Source organism: Dipodomys merriami, unplaced genomic scaffold (genome assembly GCF_024711535.1).
Source record: "Dipodomys merriami isolate MVZ:Mamm:240054 unplaced genomic scaffold, mDipMer1.0.p SCAF_11, whole genome shotgun sequence".
Classification (NCBI taxonomy): domain Eukaryota; kingdom Metazoa; phylum Chordata; class Mammalia; order Rodentia; family Heteromyidae; genus Dipodomys; species Dipodomys merriami.
The window spans coordinates 37,046,895-37,068,520 of NW_027202382.1; the positions used below are offsets into that span (position 1 = coordinate 37,046,895).

Sequence of the window (21,626 nt, forward strand, 5' to 3'; positions counted from 1 at the left end):
TTGAAGCCAGTTCAGGTAGAAAATTTCACAAGGCTCCATCTCCAAAATAACTGGCAAAAAGCCAAGTGACCTCCCTGCACAAGGATGATTTTAGCAGAGATGTTATTTTGACTTATGGAATGTCTTCTTTCATATTTCCTTCCATGTTCCACATATTCTGCTGCAAATGTGGTAGAAAATAATATAGGTTTATGATACACATTGCTTTCTTTCTCAGACTGATACCAGTCTTTGTAAATAATAACACAGTTAAAATTTACTAAACATTCTAATAGTTTATATGTGGTAATTCAATAATCTTGCATGAACTAAATAGGCACTGCTATCTTTTCTGTTCTTCAGACAAGAGAGCTGTACAGTAGACAGTCTTACAAGTCATGGAAGTAGGAAGGGAAAAAGAAGGATATAAACTCAAGAATGTTGGCTCTCGATTTTGTGCCACAGAAGCAAAGAGAAATTATTTGGCACCAGAAATATCACTATGGCTCCTAGCTTTTGTGTGTAATGAACTTTTTAATTCTATATCCCCTGCCTGGTTATATATTCCATGATTGTTTCTAATTTGTTCATTAACAACAGGTCCAGAAATCTATCCAAGATAATTAGTGCAAGTACAACATCATTTTTAGGTCAAATAGATGTCTCATCCAAATAAAATTTTTCTGACAGTTTCAATAATAAGCTTCAGTTAGGGATAGTTCAGAGCCAGGCATAACCCCAATGAAAGTACAATCCATGTTTTAAATGGTCACAGTCACCATGTTTCAAAGAACAACAATTTAAAAGCCAAAGCAATTTTCAAAAGAAATTTTAACTTTTTGGTGTGTATAAAATAGCATAAAAGGATTTATTTATGAATCCAAATAAACATAAAAATACATCTATAGATTTTTGAAGAAGCTTTAATACTATAATGTATCAAAGCATATAATAAAGCTATAGTAACTATAAGTAATGCATAGGACACACAATAGCCAATGGAGGAAAAGGGAGAACCAAGAGCTAATAGGTTTATAATGAACATCTGGCAATGGACAGAAGTGACATAATAATAGTTCTGAGCAGCTGTCTATCCATATATTTCAAAAACCATACAGCCAGGTGCTGGTGGCTCATGCCTGTAACCCTAGCAACTCAGGAGGCTGAGGAAAGACTATGAAACTCATTTCCAGTTAATCACCAAAAATTCCAGAAGTAGAGCATCCAGTTACTGAGTTCAAGCCCCAAGACTAGCACACACACACACACACACACACACACACACACACACACACACACACACACACACACACACACACACACTACATCCCTAACTCACACCATATATGAAATTCCCAGATGAATTGAAGTTAATTATGAAAAACAAATTTTCAAAACCATTAGGATATGTCATAGCTTCTATTCAGTATTCAGTATCTGAAGGTACTAACATATTTCTTAATAAAGTCCCCAAATACTGACAGAAAAATAAAAGTTCTAGCAAATTTTTCAATATCAAAATAAATTTCCTTAACTATGTAACTACAACAACCATCACAGGAAACTCATAAAATTAAGATAGAAGTTACAAATGGGATAATGTATGACATCCCAAACCAGCAAAAGATTGGTACTCAGAATATATACAAATTGGTATAAATCAATAAAGTGAAAACACCCAATCAAAATATAGAAGATAATGCAATCCAGAAATTTGTGGAAAATAAAGCTCAAATGGATAATAAACATATCTAAAGTAGCTTGATTTCAAATGACAAAGGAAATGTAAATGACACTAACCATGAATACTCTTGATGACAGTTTCAACTATGCATTTGCAATAAGCATGGGGAAAAGAATATCTTATAAATTGCTATTAGATGTTCAAACCTGTTCATCCACTTTGAATATGATTTATAAATTTGAAGGTTTGTATTTTCTTTGATGTAGTGATTTTTACCCAGGCATTCCCTGCAAAAGTGCTCTCTCTTCTTCACTCTGAAGTAGACTGCATTGGTATTTTCAGTGTTGTTTGAAAGAGTAAAGATGAAACAACGAATTGCCTAGTAGTCAAGAAATGGGTGAACAGATAATAGTTTATCATACATTTCTACCTATCAATAAAAATAAACTTCTACCATATATTTCTACCTGGATAGTTCTCTAAGAATTAATCTTGAGTTAAAACAGATGCAGAATTATGCTTACAGTATGATATCATCCATTAAAACACTTAACAACACTGTATGTTACTAATTGGTACAAATATATTGGTTAATGATGAAATCATATATTAATGAGTATCTTAAACTCAGTGAAAAGATGATGAAATAGCAGAACAACAACAACAAAAACGTAATAGGTGGACTGAAGGACTGGTTGTGCCTGACATTTTGGGTTGTTTTATTTATTTTTTTAAATTTTATTTTTATTTTATTTTTTGCCTGAACTGATAGATTAAAAAACAAGGAACAGATGGATCATCAGACCAAAACCACTTTGGATAATCTACAGATAGAGGGAGTCAGAGGAAAGAGTTCTTTGGAACCTTGTTAGTGCAAACACACTTCATTGACCAATTTTTTCCTATGTCCCTATTATGACAGACCAAAATTAGCAAATCACTGGTTCATTTTAAGATTCAGATTTTTGTTTTTGACGGTCATGGGGCCTAAACACTGGGCCTGGGTGCTGTCCCTCAGCTCTTCAGTTCAAGGCTAGTGCTCTACCACTTGAGCCACAGCGCCACTTCTGCCTTTTCTGCTTATGTGGTACTGAGCAATCGAACCCAGGGCCTCATGCATGCAAGGCAAGCATTCTACCACGGAGCTACCTTCCCAGCCCCTTGGGTTGTTTGAAAGAGCAGAAACAAGAATGGTAGCAGATCAGTGTTTGTTAGATCAGAGTTCTGGGGACATGGGGCATCTTTCCTGTAAACTTTCAGCATTCGAATCCTCGCTTTGGACAGAAGAGCACTGGGATTTTATCATCACCACTGGGCTTCATCATCTACTGGCAATATCTAGTGTTCTAAAACTAATCAATGAGCTGTGCATTTGTACACAAGTCTATCTGGCTTCATAGACTGTGATAATCCGTCTATTAAAAGCCCCCATTAAACATACCCTAAATATTTATAAACCATGCTTGCTGCCCAAGGGAACTGAAAAATTTCAGGAAGCAAATTTAAAAATTTAAGGATGAATCAACATTTGGGATTCCTGGATGGGAATACCAATAATACGGATGGCCCAATTTAGGATAGCAACTGTTTATTAATTATATACTTATAATAATAATATTAACAAGTTTCTGTGACATATAGTTTACACCATATGAGCCTAACTACTGTCCAAGAAAAGTCTGATTATCAGTTAATGAATTGAAAACTGGTTCTGAGACTATTAAGTAATTTGTCTGAAATTGTACACCATGATAATGGAGAGATCATTTAGTTTCATATTTGTCTCATTCCAGTCCCACACTTCTAATGGCTATGCAGGGCACCCAGTGATGGAAAAGAGACCTACATCAATTTGATTGAAAGCTTTTCCATAGAAGTATTTCCTAAGTCTTTAAATAGATGTTTGAAGGTAAAGAGAGGGACTATAAAGCCAGCTATTGGATTTATGAACCAGAAATTTCTGGGATCCAGAACAATGTCAGTTAAGGCCCTGGACAATGTTTTTGATTGTTTTTTGATTGATTTCTTAGTTGCTTTTTTAAAGGGAAATGTTAAGGTGATGATCATATATATTCATTAGAAGTAATATAATGGAGTCAAAATGAATTAATAAAAACTTACGATGCCACATTGAAAGTACTTTCTAGAAAATGTATGTAAGTATGTTTATAACCATCAACCAAAATGCAGATAGCTGTTGTTGTTGTTTTAAACCTGTAATGATTGGCTCACAGCCTGGATAAAGAACAGATATTCAGTAACAGTGCTTAGCACATATTCAGACAACATTTTCTTAGAAATGTACAAGTCCAAAGAATTACAATTATTATACCTATGAAAGTTATTTGAGAAGGTTAAAAAATTATACATGGTGTACCTGGCACAAGTATACTCATCTGTAATATTTTGTAGCACACCATTTACACACACACACACACACACACACACACACACACACACACACACACAATTCTAAGTGGAGTCTACAAACGCTCCCTTTACCTAGCTCAGTAAAAGATAAATTCAAACACTGTCAGCTTCATGATGTGCACCGATCATTCGTTTTCTCTCCAAATGACTTAGAGTAGGGACAAGGAGATAAGTCCTGAGCTCAACTCCCCTTTATCACCAGCTCCAAGACAATGATAAAAGGGGACCCTCTTTAGGAACTTGGTTAGGAACTCAGGGGACCAGCGCCACAAGCTTCTGGTAAGAAACAAATATATAATAATTACTGTTTTTCTCTTAATATTCCCAGTGGGCAGGTGCATACTAAAGATAATTCACTCTCTTGAGCATATATATGGGGATTTTTATTATTTACATGTTTGTGTATTATAAAGAGTTTGAATTGCTATAAGTTTATCTAACAATGATGACTTCTTTAAGTTTTTATTGTAAAGATGCTGTACAGAGAAGTTGCAGTTACATGAATAAGGTAATGGGTACATTTCTTGTTGAACATTGTTACTCCCTCCTTTGTTTTTCTCCTACTCTCCCTGTCTTCCTCTACCTCTCCCACCAATAAATGACTTTTTGAGGTAGATAATGTCTATCCATTTTGTGAGCTTGGGAGTGTCTCAAAAGAAAACATCCAAATTGGTTTCCAGACCCAAATATCTGGTTTTCTAAGCTGAGTTCCTCTACCATGATGTCTGCTTTGTAGCATATGGATTGAGTCCTTCCTACACCACCTGGAAGGAAGGTTGCTACTAGTCTCTTGGGAATATAAACACTTACCAAGGAATAGAATTTTTTAAAAAATTCCTTTCCACAGAAATGTGAATATGTGCAAGGCTTTTGGGGGTCAATTATGACACCAAATAATTCATACGTACATATTTTTATCTTTAAGTAGCTGTACAAAGGTGTCATTCAATGAAGTTTATGATTACAGTGCCTCTTGATCATTGGTACCCCTTTCCACATTCTCATTCATCCTTCCCAACCCACCATTTCCCTCACGGTTCTTAATATTTTTGTCATTTAGCAAAGCAATTTATGAACACAATGCATTTTGATTTGTATCACCCCTTTAATATGTTCACTCCTCCTTCAACCCATCCATTCCCTTTTCCCCCTTAATTTAGCGATTTGTACAATGAATTCTAGACTTCATTCTATTCCTCTCCCTTTGGCCCCTCCCTTCCTCTTGGGAGTACCCAACTTTTTGACCATAGAAATAAGTATGAAGAACATTCAAAAGACTACTCCATTCAGATTGGAAAAGAAATAGGAGACAAGGAATCAAGAGAAGAGACAACACTGCGCTCATGATTTCTTCCACTCATCATTCATAAAATATGACAAGAATTTTAAGAGACAAAGTGAGTAATGACTTGAAGCACAGTTCCTTTCAAAGAATACTTCCCTGAGTGGGCTTAATAGACAAGACAGTGAGTAGCAACTGCAGCATGGAAGGAAATATCTGAGTTTGCTTTGAGCAGAAAGGATGCACTTGAAGACTCAAAAAAAAAACCAAACCAAAAGTTTGACTGAGGAGGTCTGGATGGAAGTTACTGTCAAGCAGATACTCACCACAATTGAAGTAAATAGAAGACAATGTGACAGGACACACAGGTGGAACATTTAGAGGGGAGAAGAGCAGAGAAGTATGAAAGTGCCAAAGAAGAAAAAAGATATCAAGTCTGAAAAATATTATTAGAACAGTTAGAAGAGCCCAAATGCATGCTTCAATAAGAGAAGAAATTTAGGATGAGTCAAGAGATGTTAATAAGAATGAAACATGTAGATTGTAGGGAGTTACGTTCAAGTCTTCACTTTTACCCGCCCCCCCCCTCAAAAATGGAAAGCCACAGAGATATTGATCATAATACTGAGGAGGTTATATCAGGGAAGTATCAAAAATAACTAATTGGATTAACCCAACAATGAAGCATAGCTATGTGAATGAGATACAAGGCCACTATGGAAAAGACTTTGGCTAAGTAGAATAAAGAATAAACTATAGCTTCTGAAGAGGTAATGCGGTTAAGGCGAGACTAGATAGATTCATAAAACAAAATACCCTGTATAATGGGCACTATACAGAATCATTTGTACCATTGGCACAGTAGAATGGGAAGATGAGCAATTGAGTGTTTAAGTTTGATGTTCCATATTTTGTGTACGTATGTGAAAGTGGGGCAATGAAGCTTATTGAGAATGAGTAGGAAGGGGGAAGAGGGAGAGGGACAAAGGGAGATGAGTCAGACAGACTGAGGTACATTGTATGTAAATTTGGACGTGTCAGAATGAAATATTCTTGTTCAACAATTGATGGCAATAAAAAAGTTATTATTTTCTTTTGTCACCATGAGAAGAGATGCCTAAAATGTAATGGAAGTCATTGAGGATGAGATGAAAGGATAAAACTGCCACTTTTTTGAATGACTTAGTTGTGCAAATGCTGAGGATTAATTGATAAGAGAGAAGGAAACTATGACGCAGGTGACATAATCTAACAAAACAGGACCTACCAGTGGGCCAGTTCCCATTCTACTCTTAAAGTAGATATACTAACCAATTAAGAAACTGAGATATCGGGCTGGGAAGTTGGCTCAGTGGTAGAGTGTTTGCCTTGCATGCATGAAGCTCTGGGTCGATTCCTCAGCATCACAGAAGCAGAAAAAAGCCAGGAGTGGTGCTGTGGATCAAGTGGTAGGGTGCTAGCCTTGAACTGAAGAGCTGAGGGACAGCACCCAAGCCCAGAGTTCAGCCTCCATGACCGACAAAAAAAAGAAATTAAGATATTTTTCCTAACACTTTAAAAATTTAATTTAATTTTGATTGATATTGTAAAGTTGATCTACAGAGGGGTAACAGTTACATGAATCAGGTAATGAAGATGTTTTTGGATTTGGACATTGCTCAAAAGTTAGAGTGCTTACCTAGCAAAACTGAGGCTCCAAGGGGAGAAGGAATTAAAGTTTTTATTTTCAAAGTTTACAGGAACAGGATAGTCAACAGATTATCAACCAACAGTTTTTTTTCTTTTTTTCATTTTTTATTAATTTTTTTATTGTGAAAATACCATACAGAGGGGTTACAATTACATGAGCAAGGAAATGAGTACATTTCTTATTAAGCATTGTTGCCTCCTCCTTTGTTTCCTCTTACCATCCCTGCCCTCCCATCTCCTCCCCCCTCCCCACACCTTTTCCCCCCCACCCCTGCCAAAGTTGTAAAGTTCCTTTTTCAACATAACGTCTTGAACATCTCATTGTTGCAATGGATCTACCTGTATCCCTATTTAAACAATTTGTTTTTTCCCTTCCCCTCCACAAATTATACCAACATCAAATACAGTGAAAACAGGGGTTATACCGTGGGGGAGGGACATACAAAGCAACAAAGAAATAATCTTATAAATATGTTAGAAACAATAGCAAGAAAACCATTTGAGTCCTTATCTTGGGGTTCATTTCACCTAACATCAACTTGTCTGTTTCTGCTTGTCTCAGACATATACTAGTTATTGCAATTTGACACCCAGCTTCAACCAACAGTTTTTACAACATATTGTTGTAGACCATCAGCAGATTTTATATCAACCTTCTTTCTATTTGCAAATTTGGTTTCTTCATATTTTTGTTTGCTTTGTTTTCTTTTCTTCTCTCCCTCCCTCCACCGTTTCCTTTCATCTTTTATTTCTTTTTTTCTTCTTTTGTTCTCTTTCTTACTTGAAAACTATTTTTATTTGACAGACACCCATTGCTAAATCTGTCAACAAAGCACTAAAGCCTCAAAAATGCATGCTATCCCTGTGTGTTCTTCACTTTGGTAACTAGGAGGAACTTTGACCACTAGGATGAAACTCAAAGCCTCTTCCTTTAGGTTGCCTGGTGACTAAGGCCAAATAAGATCTTGAGGGCATCTGAGCTGTTTCTATATACTGATTATGGTAAATATAACAACAATAAAAATGAACATGTCCTGTAACAGATAAATGGATCAAGAAAATTATATATATATATATATATATATATATATATATATATATATATATTTAGCTGGGCATTGGTGGCTCACATCTCTAATCCTAGCTACTCAGGAGGCTGAGATCTGAAGATCGTGGTTTGAAGCCAGCTCAGGCAGAAAAGTCCCTGTAAGACTCTTATCTCCAATTAACCACCAGAAAACTGGAAGTGGTGCTGTGGCTCAAAGTGGTAGAGTGCTAGCCTTGAGCGAAAAAACTCAAGAACAGCACCCAGGCCCTGAGTTCAAGCCCCATGACAGACAAATATAGTGAAAACAATTGAGATAATTCCCATTACTCCTTCTATACTCTTCAACTTGGACTTCTATTGTTCATGTATTTCATATCAATTTTTGTCCTTTCAAAAAAGCAAACCACAGGTTCTGAGGTATCAAAAAAGAGAACTCCATTAAAATGGATGGTTTTTAAAGTAGCCTTGATTAGACACAATGAGTGACTTTTAAGACCTCATAGAGTCTTTTTGATAACGTTTCACCAGGAAACTGTATTAGCTGAAGAATAAAATGACTCAAATATTTTAATTATGCTTTAAATATAGTGATATGTGTAGATATTGAAATGGAAAGGTGGTCACAATGAATAAAATGGAGCTGTAAAATATTATAAAAATTCTATGTAGACATATGATTATTATTTTTAATACATTTTTATTGTGAAAATACTGTACAGAAGGATTACAGTTTCATGAGCAAGGTAATGAGTACATTTTTTTTTTTTTGGGGTCCGGTTGTGGGGCCTGAACTCTGGGTCTGGGCACTGTCCCTCAGCTCTTCAGCTCAAGGCTAGCACTCTACCACTTGAGCCACAGCCCCACTTCCAGCTTTTTTCTTTTTTGCTTATGTGGTACTGAGGAATCGAACCCAGGGCCTCATGCATGCAAGGAAAGCGCTCTACCACTCAGCCACCTTCCCAGCCCATGAGTACATTTCTTATCAAGGATTGTTGTCTCCTCTTGTTATTCCCCTACCATCCCTATGATTATTAATAGAAAAGGACATTTGGGCAGCATTAAAAGGGCAAGAAATGTACAGGGGGATTATTTTGACCTTTTTTGTTGTTTCCATGTCTCTATTATTTGGTTTTCATCCATGAAGAGAATTTATATTGTAAACAGCACACCTAAAGTCCATTTCATTTTTGAGAAGAATCCCTGTGCACATTCCAAATGATGACCTAACCAAAACAAACCTGAATATGGGGGAGGAGATAGCTCTTTCCCCATCTCCTTTTGGGCTCATATCCACAGGTGTGGGTCCTATTAATCTTCCTAATGACAGAGACCTCTCCAAGTCTTCCCTTCAGAATAATTGCCTAGATGTCACTTGGCCTCAAATTTCATGAATGAACATCTCTGGAGGTGGAGCTGGGATCCGCATCTTTAACAAGATCCCCAGGTAATTCTGCTGAACATCCAAGTTTAGGGACCACTGCCCAAGGGCTTGTGTCCTAGAGGGAGTACAGGGAAAAATGCACATTTAATGAATGTCCCCAAGCAGTAGCTTGGTGTCCTGCTCCATTGGGACCTCACCCAAACGTATGGAGTGGAGTCTTCACATTTCCACTTCTGAAGGGTGGTGGTGGTTTGAGAAGAGCAGGCTTCAAGTAAGTTTATGACCTTTCTCTTTGCTGTGAACAAAAGATCAAAGACAAACAGGAGTTGTGTACTAAATTTGATTCTTGTAGAGTCAACTTGAGCCATTCAGATACATTCCTGGGAGCTGTATAATCTGGCTATACACTTCTGAGCAGAATATTCTTTACTAGCAATTCTCTGTGTGTGTGTAGGGGGTGTCTGTGTGTCTGGATGTGCAACATATCTGGGCTCTTGCTGACGTCTTTCTTATTATCAATTCATAAAGGCAGAAAAAGAGCAATCACCACTCACCAATAACTGTCATGCCTTTAACCCAAAGACTTAAGGAAGATGAATGGAACCGAATGCCTACATAAAAGTAATGGACACATTCCTAATCCAAGCAGATAGTCCTAATTCATCAGAAGGTGTGCTTGTTTACTATATGTAGTGTTAACCAGCCCTCTCTCACATTTCTCCCTAGAAGTTCCAACCCCCTTCTTTTTAGTAGGCTTCGATGCTTTTACCTGTAGGTTCATTTGAAGGATACTTCAAGCTAGATAGTTTGGTCCATTTCTTACTGCAGCATTCATATTGCAACTTCTCATTAGATTCTGAAGCAAAGCTGAAGATGGAGAAAGAGAGAGAGGAGTTCAAAACACTGGAGAATCAGAGTTATCATTCTCTAATTTGTGGGATATGATCAGACTCTGATAATGAGCTCATTCCAGTTCTAATCTGATAAGGAAATAACTTTGTGGCCTGTGCATTTGAGCTATTTCTTCCTCATGACTGCCCTCTGCAGTCATGAGAAAGAAATGGTCCTCATGAACTGGAGGGTTTAAAACCAACATATTGTTTCCAATTTTTGTTATTTGTGCTTCCTAAATTTTATTATATTAGTATTCAGAATATTCTTACAACTCAGAGTCATAGTCTTTTCTCAAGTTTAGGAAACAGGGGCCCAGACCAGGTAGTTGATCCAGAACTCACAAATATAAACTGATGTTTCCAGAATTCAAATCTGTTCCTAACTGCAATGTGATTCTCAATAAACCACACTACCATCAGATACAGGGTTCTAATCCTTAGGGTCGACCTGAGAAGCATCAATATGCTTAAATGAGCAGAGGCGCACTGGAAACACAAGCCAGGCAGAGGAAAGACAGATAATGTTATTGTTTAAAGCACAGAAGGAGAATAGAAACTGGATGCTTTTAATATGCTTCCCACCTTACCTCTGCTAAGACAAGCTAAGACCACGAACCCTTTTTCCCTACTGACTACAGATGGCTGCACATTATAACTTTGTCTCTATTGTCCTTCCTCTACATGGTGAAAAACACGAGAGCGCTATATTCTCTTGCACATTCAAATCTCATCTCTATTGGTAAATGATTTTATATACAATGCACTTTAAAAGATTTTTTTGTAGGAATATGGTAATGCAGACAGACATGATCAACAATCACCAACAGAAAGAGCTTTAATTTTATATGGCTACTGTAAATCCACATTGGTTTATTTCTGACTTCTTCCACATCTTTCAATGCTTAACAGGAAGAAGAGGAGAATGCCAGGGGAGAACCAGAGCACTGCATTGGAGTTTCTCCTCCTGGGGCTCCCCATCCAGCCAGCACAGCAGGGCATGTTCTTTGCTCTATTCCTGGCCATGTACCTGACCACCATGCTGGGGAACCTGCTCATCATCCTGCTCATCAAGCTGGACTCCCGCCTCCACACCCCCATGTACTTCTTCCTCAGCCACTTGGCTTTCACCGACATCTCCTTTTCATCTGTCACTGTTCCAAATATGCTGAGGAGCATGCAAACTCAGGATCGATCCATCTCCTACTCAGGATGCATAACGCAGATGTATTTTTTCATACTTTTCACCGACATGGACAATTTTCTCCTCACTTCAATGGCGTATGACCGGTATGTGGCCATCTGTCACCCCCTGCACTACACCACCATCATGAAAGAGGAGCTGTGCACATTACTAGTAGCTGTGTCCTGGGTCCTGTCTTGTGCCAGTGCCTTGTCTCACACCCTCCTCTTGGCCAGGCTCTCCTTTTGTGCTGACAACACGATTCCCCATTTCTTCTGTGACCTTGCCGCCTTGCTCAAGCTCTCGTGTTCAGACACCTCCCTCAACGAGCTGGTCATTTTCACAGTTGGATTGGCTGTCATTACCATCCCGCTGTCATGCACCTTGATCTCTTATGGATGCATTGTGGCCACCATCCTGAAAATCCCGTCCACCAAAGGAATCTGGAAAGCCTTGTCCACCTGCGGCTCCCATCTCTCCGTGGTGTCTTTATATTATGGCACGATTATAGGAGTTTATTTTATCCCCTCGTCTGGTGCCGCCCATGTCAAAGACATAGTTGCTTCTGTGATGTACACGGTAGTCACCCCATTGCTCAACCCCTTCATTTATAGCCTGAGGAACAGAGACATGAAAGGGGCCCTGGAGAAGCTTATGAACAGGGTGAAAATCACATCTCAATGACCTTCTCTTCTTTTTATAATGAACACATGGACTCACATTTAAAGGCTAACCGCTCTGCTGGTATGTTATGCCGTGAATTGCATTTTTGTTTTGCTTATTCTCCATTTTCAGCACAACTTTTGGGTACATTGTGATTGTGTGTTCACATTATTGGTTATTTTTCTTGCCTATTAGACTGTTTTAGTTCATCATCATTTTATGTAGTTGTACAGAGGAGTTTATGGATGTAATATATCTTGATTAATGAGTCTATTAGATTTTGTAATCGCATATTTAATAGAGGTTTAATTTCCCTTCTAATTTCCTGGAAACACATTTGTTCTTATTAATTGTGCAAAGATGTTGGGTACAGACTACCCTTGAAATAGGAAGCTTGTAGAAATCAAAATTTATAAGATATAGCACTTCTTGTCCTCACCTCCAGCTCACAGTAGCTATCTAACACAGTACCTGCTTTATGCCAGGCAGTCTCTCCTCATCATACATGAAATAAAAAAGACACAATGTCCTAGTAAAGAAGTGTTCATGTAGGAATGTTGAGAGAGACGGACTGAAGACATGTAAGCATACAAAAAAGTGCCTTAATACAATACCACCACAAATAATTGTGCTTGTTATGCATGGTTACTGTGTGTCAAGCAGTGTATCAAAAGCCCTAACTGTATTATTTCTTATGCAGGCACCGTTATTACCTCCTATTTTAGAGTCAAAGAGGTTGAGACATAACAGAAATGACATATTTATTTGATTGTAGCCCAAAGTTAGACATAGCTACTGTTCCAAATGAAGATATGCTTTCTGGCAAACTAGAAATTGCTTTATACAGTGATTCTTTACATTTGGAAGAATGCTCAGGATTGATACACAAAAGGACACATGACAGTCTAGGCAGGAGGGACAGAGAGCATTAAAATAGCATATTATATTCAGGAAAAATTGTAAAAATTAGGTGTTAGCCCACTGCAGCTGGGCATCAGTGGCTCACACCTGTAATCCCAGCTGCTCAGCAGGATGAGATCTGAGGATTGAGGTTCAAAGCTAGCTTGGGTAGGACTTCTGGGAGACTTATCTCCAATAAACTACTCAGAAAAAGCCAGAAATGGTGTTATGGCTCAAGTGGAAATGCACTAGACTTGAGCAAAAGAAGCTCAGGGACAACACTCAGTCCCTGAGTTCAAGCCCCAGGACAGGGGAAAAACACCATTAATCTCACCAAATAGAAATAAGATAAACATCTTGGAAATATTTTAGTGAGGTCCTGCTTATATTCTCCCCTCCCTGCCCCGTCTGTCTGTCTTTGATGGTACTGGAGATTGAATTCAGTGCCCCATGTTTTGTAGGCAAGCACTTTGCCACTGAGTTATGCCCCAGCCCTTTTTGCTTTGGTTATTTTAGGGACAAAGTCTCATGTTTATGCCTGAATCTCCTTCCTCCTATTTATGCTTCCCTTATAACTAGGGTATTAGGCACATGCCTACACTTGTCTATTGGTTAAAACAAAGTCTTACTAACCTTTATCTAGTCTGGCCTCAAACTACGACCCTCCCAATCTCTACCTCTCCAATAGCTGGAATTATAGACATAAGCAACTGGCACCTACCTCAAAATAAAAATATTTCTAGCAAGTAAAAAGAATTAGGTGTTTTCCAAGTACAAGTATATATGAATCAAGGAAACATCAACAAAATTAATCTAGGTAAAGAGTCAAGGATTACATTGTATAGGAATAATATGTTAGCAGTTTAGAATTTTCCCTACAAGTGACTTGGTGTCATTCTTTAGGAGAAAATGGGAAAGATTGAACTTGTGTTTGAGAACTGATTTCTCGGGTAATGATTCTCAATGCAAGAGATAGTTGGGAGACAGTCTCTCAGTTGAGAGACTCAAGTCAGGGAATTCAGTTGGAAGTGTGTTGTAAATCCAAGTAACAGCTGATGTGTGTCTGAGTGATCATCATGGCATGAGGATGGAGAAGAGATTACATTGAAGGTACACTAGACTGATCTTGATGATTGGTGGGAAGCAGGAAGAAGATATGTTTTTATTTCTGGCCCTGAAGGCAGATACTTAAGAACAGGATTGGTGGCTGGACAGCTGTAAATTTAATAATTTTAGGAAAGAGAAGGAGCAAGTTGCAGGTCATCTGCTTTTTCAAAAAGGACTCTAAGGAAGAGGAGCTAGAATATCCTGAAGAGGCAAGGGGGCAAGAAGACATTCATTACCTACCTCTGATCCTCAATAAAGTCACATTAAACCATCAAGGTACAAAGATTTATAAGCAATCTGAATGCTAATGTATATTATTTAAATGTGTGGTGGCTTCTGCCTGTAATTCTGTTTATACCAGAGGGTTATGATCTGAGGCCAGCATGGGCAGACATTGCAAGATTCTATCTGAAAAATAATTAAAGCAAAGGGCAGGAGGCATGTCTGGAGTGGTAGGGTGTTTGTCTAGCAAGTTCCAGTCCCTGAGTGCAAAGGCCAGCATGTGAATGAATGAGTAAATAAATAAATATAACATCCCACTGTCCTTCTTTTGTATTATGTGACCTTATTGGGGATCAGAGATAAACATAATGGAACGCATGGAGGGAGGACTACAAATGGAACTTTGACTATGATCTAACTACTTTGGCTGGGTGTTAGAATGTTGAATAATGATAGGCAACAGTGATCCCTGGTAAGCCTTTGAAGCTGACTCAACTCCTAACTGCCTCCAAGTTACATAGGGAAAGCCAAAGTGGGTACTCGGCAACATCTACTTTGTTTACAGAGAGTGAGAAATGACAAATTCATTTAAAAGCATTCTGACATGTACTGCACAATGTGTAGATGGAGAGTCTCTGAGAATAGCAATGGAGCCAGAAGACAGAAGGACTCTTAGAAAAAAACACCGTTTTTGTTTTCCCACTCCACGTGGGGCTGGCTGAAGCATCCTGAGCCGCTGTCTGTGATGCCAGAGAAGATACAGGCTGTGGGAACAGAGTGAGGTTGTATGTGGTCATCACACATCTCAGCCTCTCTCAGGCCCGCTAACTGTGTCCTCAGAGGACTTTCGAACTCTGAACATGAGCCATTTCCTGAAAAAGATGATCACGAGAAACAGAGGGAGTTTTTCTCTCAGTTCAAAAGGCAGATGAAAATTACAGGTCATCTGAGCAGGTGGAAAATCCCAACACTTGGAATCCAGAAGCTGGAGAAAAATGAGCTCATAGCCGGCCTGGGTTGACAAAGCAAGGCCCTGCTCCCCCCAAAACAAAACAAAATAAAAAAGCAATTAATCAAATTAAAGGCCAGTAATTCTCAATAGAGGAAAAAATATTAATATAATGGAACAAAACTTGTACACTACAGATTTAAACTATTGAACTAGGTGTGGTGGCATATATCTATAATCACATCCTTCAATTTGCTGAAGTGGGAGGATCACAAGTTCTTGGACAACCTGGACTAAGTAGTGGAACCTTGTCTCCAAATAAAAAGAAAGAAAGAAATACAGACAGCGACAGAGATCAAGAGAAAAAAATAAGCCAGGCTCCAGTAGCTCATGCCTGTAACTCTACCTACTCAGGAGGTTGAGAGCTGAGAAGGAACATGGTTTGAAGCTAGCTGGGGCAGGAAACTCTGTGAGACTTTATCTCCAATAGAGCATCTAAAGCTGAAAGGAAGTGGAACTGTGGCTCAAGTGGTACAGTGCTGGCCTTGAGCAAAAAGAAACTTAGGGACAGTGCCTGGGCCATGAGTAAAAGCCCCAGGACCAGCCTGAAAGAGGGGTGGGGTGGGGAGAAGGAGAGAGGGAGAGGGGAGAAGTGATCTCAAGGAAAGATGGAAGGAATGATACAAAGGAAAATATTGTCTCTGCTTTTTAGACAAGAAAACAAAAGTTCAGATAGGTAAAGTGACTAAAGACAGGCTTATAACTGTTGCGTACCAGACCCTAAACCGAAGTCCATTTGACTGATTCCAGGACAGTGCCTTTTCATTCACTATTGCTGTTTCTATATCTAAGAGGAAAAATCTCTGCTGTGACTGAAGAGCCTCATTAGGGCCCCCTTCATGTCCTTGTTTCTTAAGCTATAGATAAACAGGTTCAGCGCTGCATATATTACTACTGTAATAATGTCTTTTTCAGCAGAGGTGACAGAGAGCACAGGTAGGCACTAAAGAGCGTGCCATAAAACACATGGACAAGCACAGCGGTGGGAGCGGCAGGTGGAGAAGGCCTTAGGTACCCCACCAGGGTTGGGGGCCCTCAGGACGGCAGACACAATGAGGATGTAGGACAGGACAATGCATGCGAAGGGGACAATGAGCACTGTGCATCCCATGGCAACCCCCCCCCCCCACCACCTCGTTGATGTGAGTGTCAGAACATAACAGCTGCAGGACAGGAGCTATGTCACAGAAAAAGCGAGCACCTTCCCCCACCATGCAGAAGGAGAGCTGAGCCATGAGGAGCGTGTGAGTCAGCCCAACACAATGCAAGCAGCGGGACACACACCTGGGGGGCTCCTGGCTGTAGAGGAGTGGAGAGAGTGGCAAATGGCCACCTAGCGATCATATGCCATGACAGCCAGGAGGAAGGTGTCCAGATCCCCCGAATATCAGGGAGGAATACATTCATGTAAGGCAGCTGGTATAGGAGATGCTGTCATGCTGAGACTATACATTTCACCAGCATCTTGGTAACTGTGGACGAAATCCAACCCAGGTCCACTAAGGACAGGTTGGCCACAAAGAAGTACATGGGTGTTTGGAGGTAAGGGTCAGAGCCGATCGCCAGGACGGTGAGCACATTCCCGCTCAAGGCAACAAGATACACACTCAGAAAAACCCCAAAGAGTAATTGCTGTTGCTCTGGCAACTCAGAGATTCCTCGGAGAGCAAATTCAGAGCACTGGACCCATTTTCCATGACTCTGGGGGCATCTGGAGATGTAGAAGACAGGAGACTGTATTGATTGTCCAGTCACATGCGCTGGCTCCTGAATTTCCAACTCCCGGATATCCCTTAAAGATGCAAGGGTCCTAATCCTGTTTATCCTTGCAGTTTAACCCTGCTTCCTTCTTCTTTTCAGGAACCTTCTGTTTTCCCTCTATCCCCTTCAATCTAATCTTTTGTACAGTGAACACTCTTCCATTGAGGTTCCAGGAATGTTCATCCTTGGTATCATGAGGCCATAGGACTCCCAGCTCTATATCAATTCCATTGTTGCAATGTAGTATATTCACGAGTAGTCTGAGGTGAACTAACTCATTCATTTGGGAGGAGATAGTTCCAAAGCATATACACACACTATTTCTTTCAACGAAAAAAACCCTTCATAATAAACCTCATTTTAATTAGATAAACCTCATTTTTTTAACTGAAGGGCACTTGAATTACTTACCCTCGAGCCAACATTCATTAGCCACTAGCTATACCACAGAACATTTGTGCACAGTCTCTCCTTTAGTCCTTCAACACATGACCTTGTGGAGATTATTCTTATTGCCTACAATAACTCTGAGCTCAAGCTGGGTAATTTTTACAGAGACCCATAGCTTGCAAACATTTGATACATTGTCCAAACCCCTAGCACTGGCCTGCAGACATTACACTTCTCATCAATACACCAAAGTAACTTTTTAATGATCACCTCCTATTCAATCCCTTGTGATTCCTAGCTTAGCATCTTTAGTGCCACCTGTTCTTCCTCCCTTCTGTCCTTATGTTTTGTAGAATAATAATGAAATTCAATAATTAGATAGAACCTACAAGATCACCTGGCTAACATTTCCGGGTGTTATTTTAGAGACAATTAGTTTATCAAAATTAATTGTCTTTATAGAAAATATAGAATCTCCTCCCTTAAGTCACATCAATTAAATTTAAATTTTCTAGCAAACAGTCTTGAAACCTTTTGGTGAAAACAAAAAATACATCCTCCTCTGGTAATTTGACTCACAATTGGGATTAAGAAGCATTGGTTTAGATTTACTTATCCTAGAACTTCTCTTTGATTCACGGATACATTAGCCAAGGTTCAAATAAGTGAAATGGTGAATAAGTTTTTGCTCTGCCTGAGACGAAGATACGGTCTGAAAATTAGGGTGTCAAGGACCAGTGCCCTGCCCATTAAATCAACTTACGTTCTATTTTTTCACTAATCAGAATTTGTGCCTAAAGAGAAAAACACTTCCAGGTCAATAGACAAACTGCAGTATTGTTCCATACTGTGAAATTGATGCTTCAAACTCCAAAAAGAGGAACATGAAGAACTATTATATACTGGCTTACCTTTAAATCACAAAGTATATAAAATAACACACATCTCAGAAACATATCACCTTTTGGAGAGGTTTCAAGGAGCCACAGAGTAAGTTATTATATTTCCTACTCCAGTTCATGATGGGTCCTGTGATGCTTCACAAAGATTGGAGTCCTGTGATTTATAACATTACAGTAAGAATGCCCATCACAAGCTTTCTTAAAAGTAGGATTTTGCAGCTCATCAAAATAAGAGGGTACAGATTAGCAGAGAATTGGATGCTTTTCGGACTTGCGAACTCTGTTTTCAGCAATGAAGGCCTTTGCTTCCTGTTAAGACTCTCAAAGGGGCTGTAAGCTATTTTAGGGAAGAGTAGTATTTCTCGTTAGGAATGTCAGCATATAATGCCTTCATTAGGCTATTGCTATTGAGGTCTTTGGTACCAATGAGTTAAAGTTAGAAAATTCTCCAAATCTCTCCCTTCAAAAGAAAGTTCAAAGCTCTCCGTCATAAGAACACATTTACCACTGTCCTTTATTTATCCTACTCCTGTATTCTGTGCCAGTGTATCTTGCCTGTAAATTGGCCTTTCCATTCCTCAATGGGGTTTCTCATCCTTCATGCTATCTGTGGCCTCCGGAAACTCTGTTGATCTTTGCAACGACTTGCTTTTGGACTTTAGGACATTCTCCCCCTCTCCCATGCAAGATGCTAAAGACCCTTCACTTACCTCCCTACCTGATCATCTATTGTGTCAGTCAACTCGTAAGACCTGGCTTCAACATAGTGTAGCAACATCTCCAGAGTTAGGACCTATCTACTGGCAACTGTGTGGATCTGTTTTTCTCTTTATACTCTTTTTTTTATAGACAAGGCACCACAAATGTGTTTAGTTAGGGTGGGAAAGAGGTGATTCTTCCTGACAATTTTCCTGATGAGCTTCACTGGAATTAGGGCTCAGAATCCAGAAGAGTAAAGACAAATGGCAAACAGTCAGAAACAAAATCAGATTACTACGAAATTAAGATATACAGTGCAAGGAAAATGAAAGAAGGGAGAGAAGATTAGGATTCCAAATGAGACGCCTTAATAAACAAACACAGAACTGAAAAAGACAAGGCGAGGTGACATCAGAACAGGAGCCTGGAGCAGTCAGAGTTGCATTCATCAGTCAGAACAGGAAGGACCACACAGAGGGGTATTTGTACTTAATATCTGAGATGACTCAAAGAAATTAGGTTTCTGATCTCACCTAATCCAGGTCTTTGGAAATGTTTAGGTACTTTAGATGAATATTTTGAAGCTTGAACTGATAGATTAAAAAACAAGGAATGGATCATCAGACCAAAACCACTTTGGATTATCTACAGACAGAGTCAGGGGAAAGAGTTCCCTGGAACCTTGTTAGTGCCAACACATTTAATTGACCAATTTTTACCTATGTCCCTATTATAACAGATCAGATTAGCAAACCACTGGTTCATTTTAAGATTCAGATTTTTTTTTGACCATCGTGGGCCTGAACTCTGGGCCTGGGCGCTGTCCCTCAGTTCTTCAGCTCAAGGCTAGCGCGATACCACTTGAGCCACAGCAGAACTTCCAGCTTTTTTTCTGTGTATGTGGTGCTGAGGAATCAAACCCAAGGCCTCATGCATGTGAGGCAAGAACTCTACCACTGAGCCAACATCACAGCCCAAGATTCAGATGTTTTATCTCTTCCTTTATGCTAGGTGATAGCATTAAAGTGATCTGATATTGGTATTGATCTGTAACTACATTTTGTCATTAAAAATATATACTTTATATGCAAATATATCTTCTGTCTCCTTGAAATAAATTTCTGTCTTTATATGCTCTTTTTTTCTATATGCTCTTTTTTTTTTTTGCCGGTCATGTAACCTGAACTCTGGGCCTGGGTGCTGTCCCTCAGCTCTTCAACTCAAGGCTAGCACCCTACCACTTGAGCCACAGCACCACTTCCAGCTTTTTCTGCTTACGTGGTGCTGAGGAATCAAACCCAGGGCCTCATGAATGCAAGGCAAGCACTCTACCACTGAGCCACCTTCCTGCATCTTAAGTTCTTCCTCTAAAGAAATTTCAAAGTTTCTAATGGCCACTTCTACCGACCATTTAATAGTATTGGGCATATCTTTCTTAAAGAATACTCACACTTCAACTTCAAGATGTTGTAGTAATCTCAGGCATCTAAAATTTTACTCTTTCTACCACATTCTACCAAAAGTAAATAATCTTTAATAAAAACATTAAAGCCTACAAGACAGAGAAGCAATGAGAGCAAATAGTAATGACAAACTTCAGAAGTTGAAAGTTAGATGATTCAGGAAGCAATAACCAAGACAGTCCAATGTTGGCCTTGTGTTAATTAATAATTACAAACAGGATCTTCCCCCATCTATAGGCACCTATTTTCACTTTTCCTTATATTTACTTTATTTTTTGTACGTATTTTATTGTAAAAATGCTGTACAGAGGGGTTACAGTTACATGAGCAAGGTATTGAATACATTTCCTATTTTACAATTGTGTAAGCAGAAACAAGAGTACTGTATTTCAAAGCCATGATGGAGAAAAAGTTAGCAAGACTTTATCTGAAAAATAAGTATAGCATGGTGACGTATTCCTACAGAACCACTCACTTGGAAAATGAAGGTAGCAGGATCAAAATCTGAAGTCAGCATGGGCAAAGTTAGCCCACGACTCGATCTGGAAAACAAAACAAAGCAAAGGATAGGAGGAAAAATGCCTAGGGACATAGTTCATCTGGTAGAGTGCTAGCCTAGCAAGCTTGAGATTGGACTCAGAGAGAGAGAGAGAGAGAGAGAGAGAGAGAGAGAGAGAGAGAGAGAGAGAGAGAGAGAGAGAGAGAGAGAGAGAGAGAGAGAGAGACAGAGACAGAGACAGAGAGACAGAGAGACAGAGAGACAGAGAGACAGAGAGACAGAGAGACAGAGAGAGACAGAGACAGAGACAGAGACAGAGAGACAGAGAGACAGAGAGAGAGACAGAGACAAAGAGACAGAGAGAGAGACAGAGAGAGAGAGGAGGAAGAGAGAGAGGCAGAGACAGAGACAGAGATTCTCTTAGACTTTTATGTGTGTTAGAGAC

The 21,626-nt window shown here is 39.2% G+C and overlaps 1 protein-coding gene and 1 pseudogene across 2 annotated transcripts; one reads left to right on the forward strand and one right to left on the reverse strand.

Annotated features, from left to right (window-relative positions):
• Positions 1-11,076: 11,076 nt before the first annotated feature.
• Positions 11,077-12,250, forward strand: LOC138816518 (olfactory receptor 1J4-like). Of its 2 annotated transcripts, XM_070006320.1 has the most exons (2): positions 11,077-11,085; positions 11,321-12,250. In XM_070006320.1, the coding sequence occupies exon 2, from the start codon at positions 11,384-11,386 to the stop codon at positions 12,248-12,250; it is 867 nt and encodes a 288-aa protein (XP_069862421.1). In that variant the 5' UTR covers positions 11,077-11,085; positions 11,321-11,383. The 2 variants fall into 2 exon arrangements, with proteins under 2 accessions (XP_069862421.1, XP_069862412.1); XM_070006311.1 differs by lacking the exon at positions 11,077-11,085 and having other exon boundaries at positions 11,309-12,250.
• A 4,004-nt stretch (positions 12,251-16,254) lies between these two features.
• LOC138815625 (olfactory receptor 1N1-like) lies at positions 16,255-19,298 on the reverse strand (annotated as a pseudogene).
• Between the last annotated feature and the right edge of the window lie 2,328 nt (positions 19,299-21,626).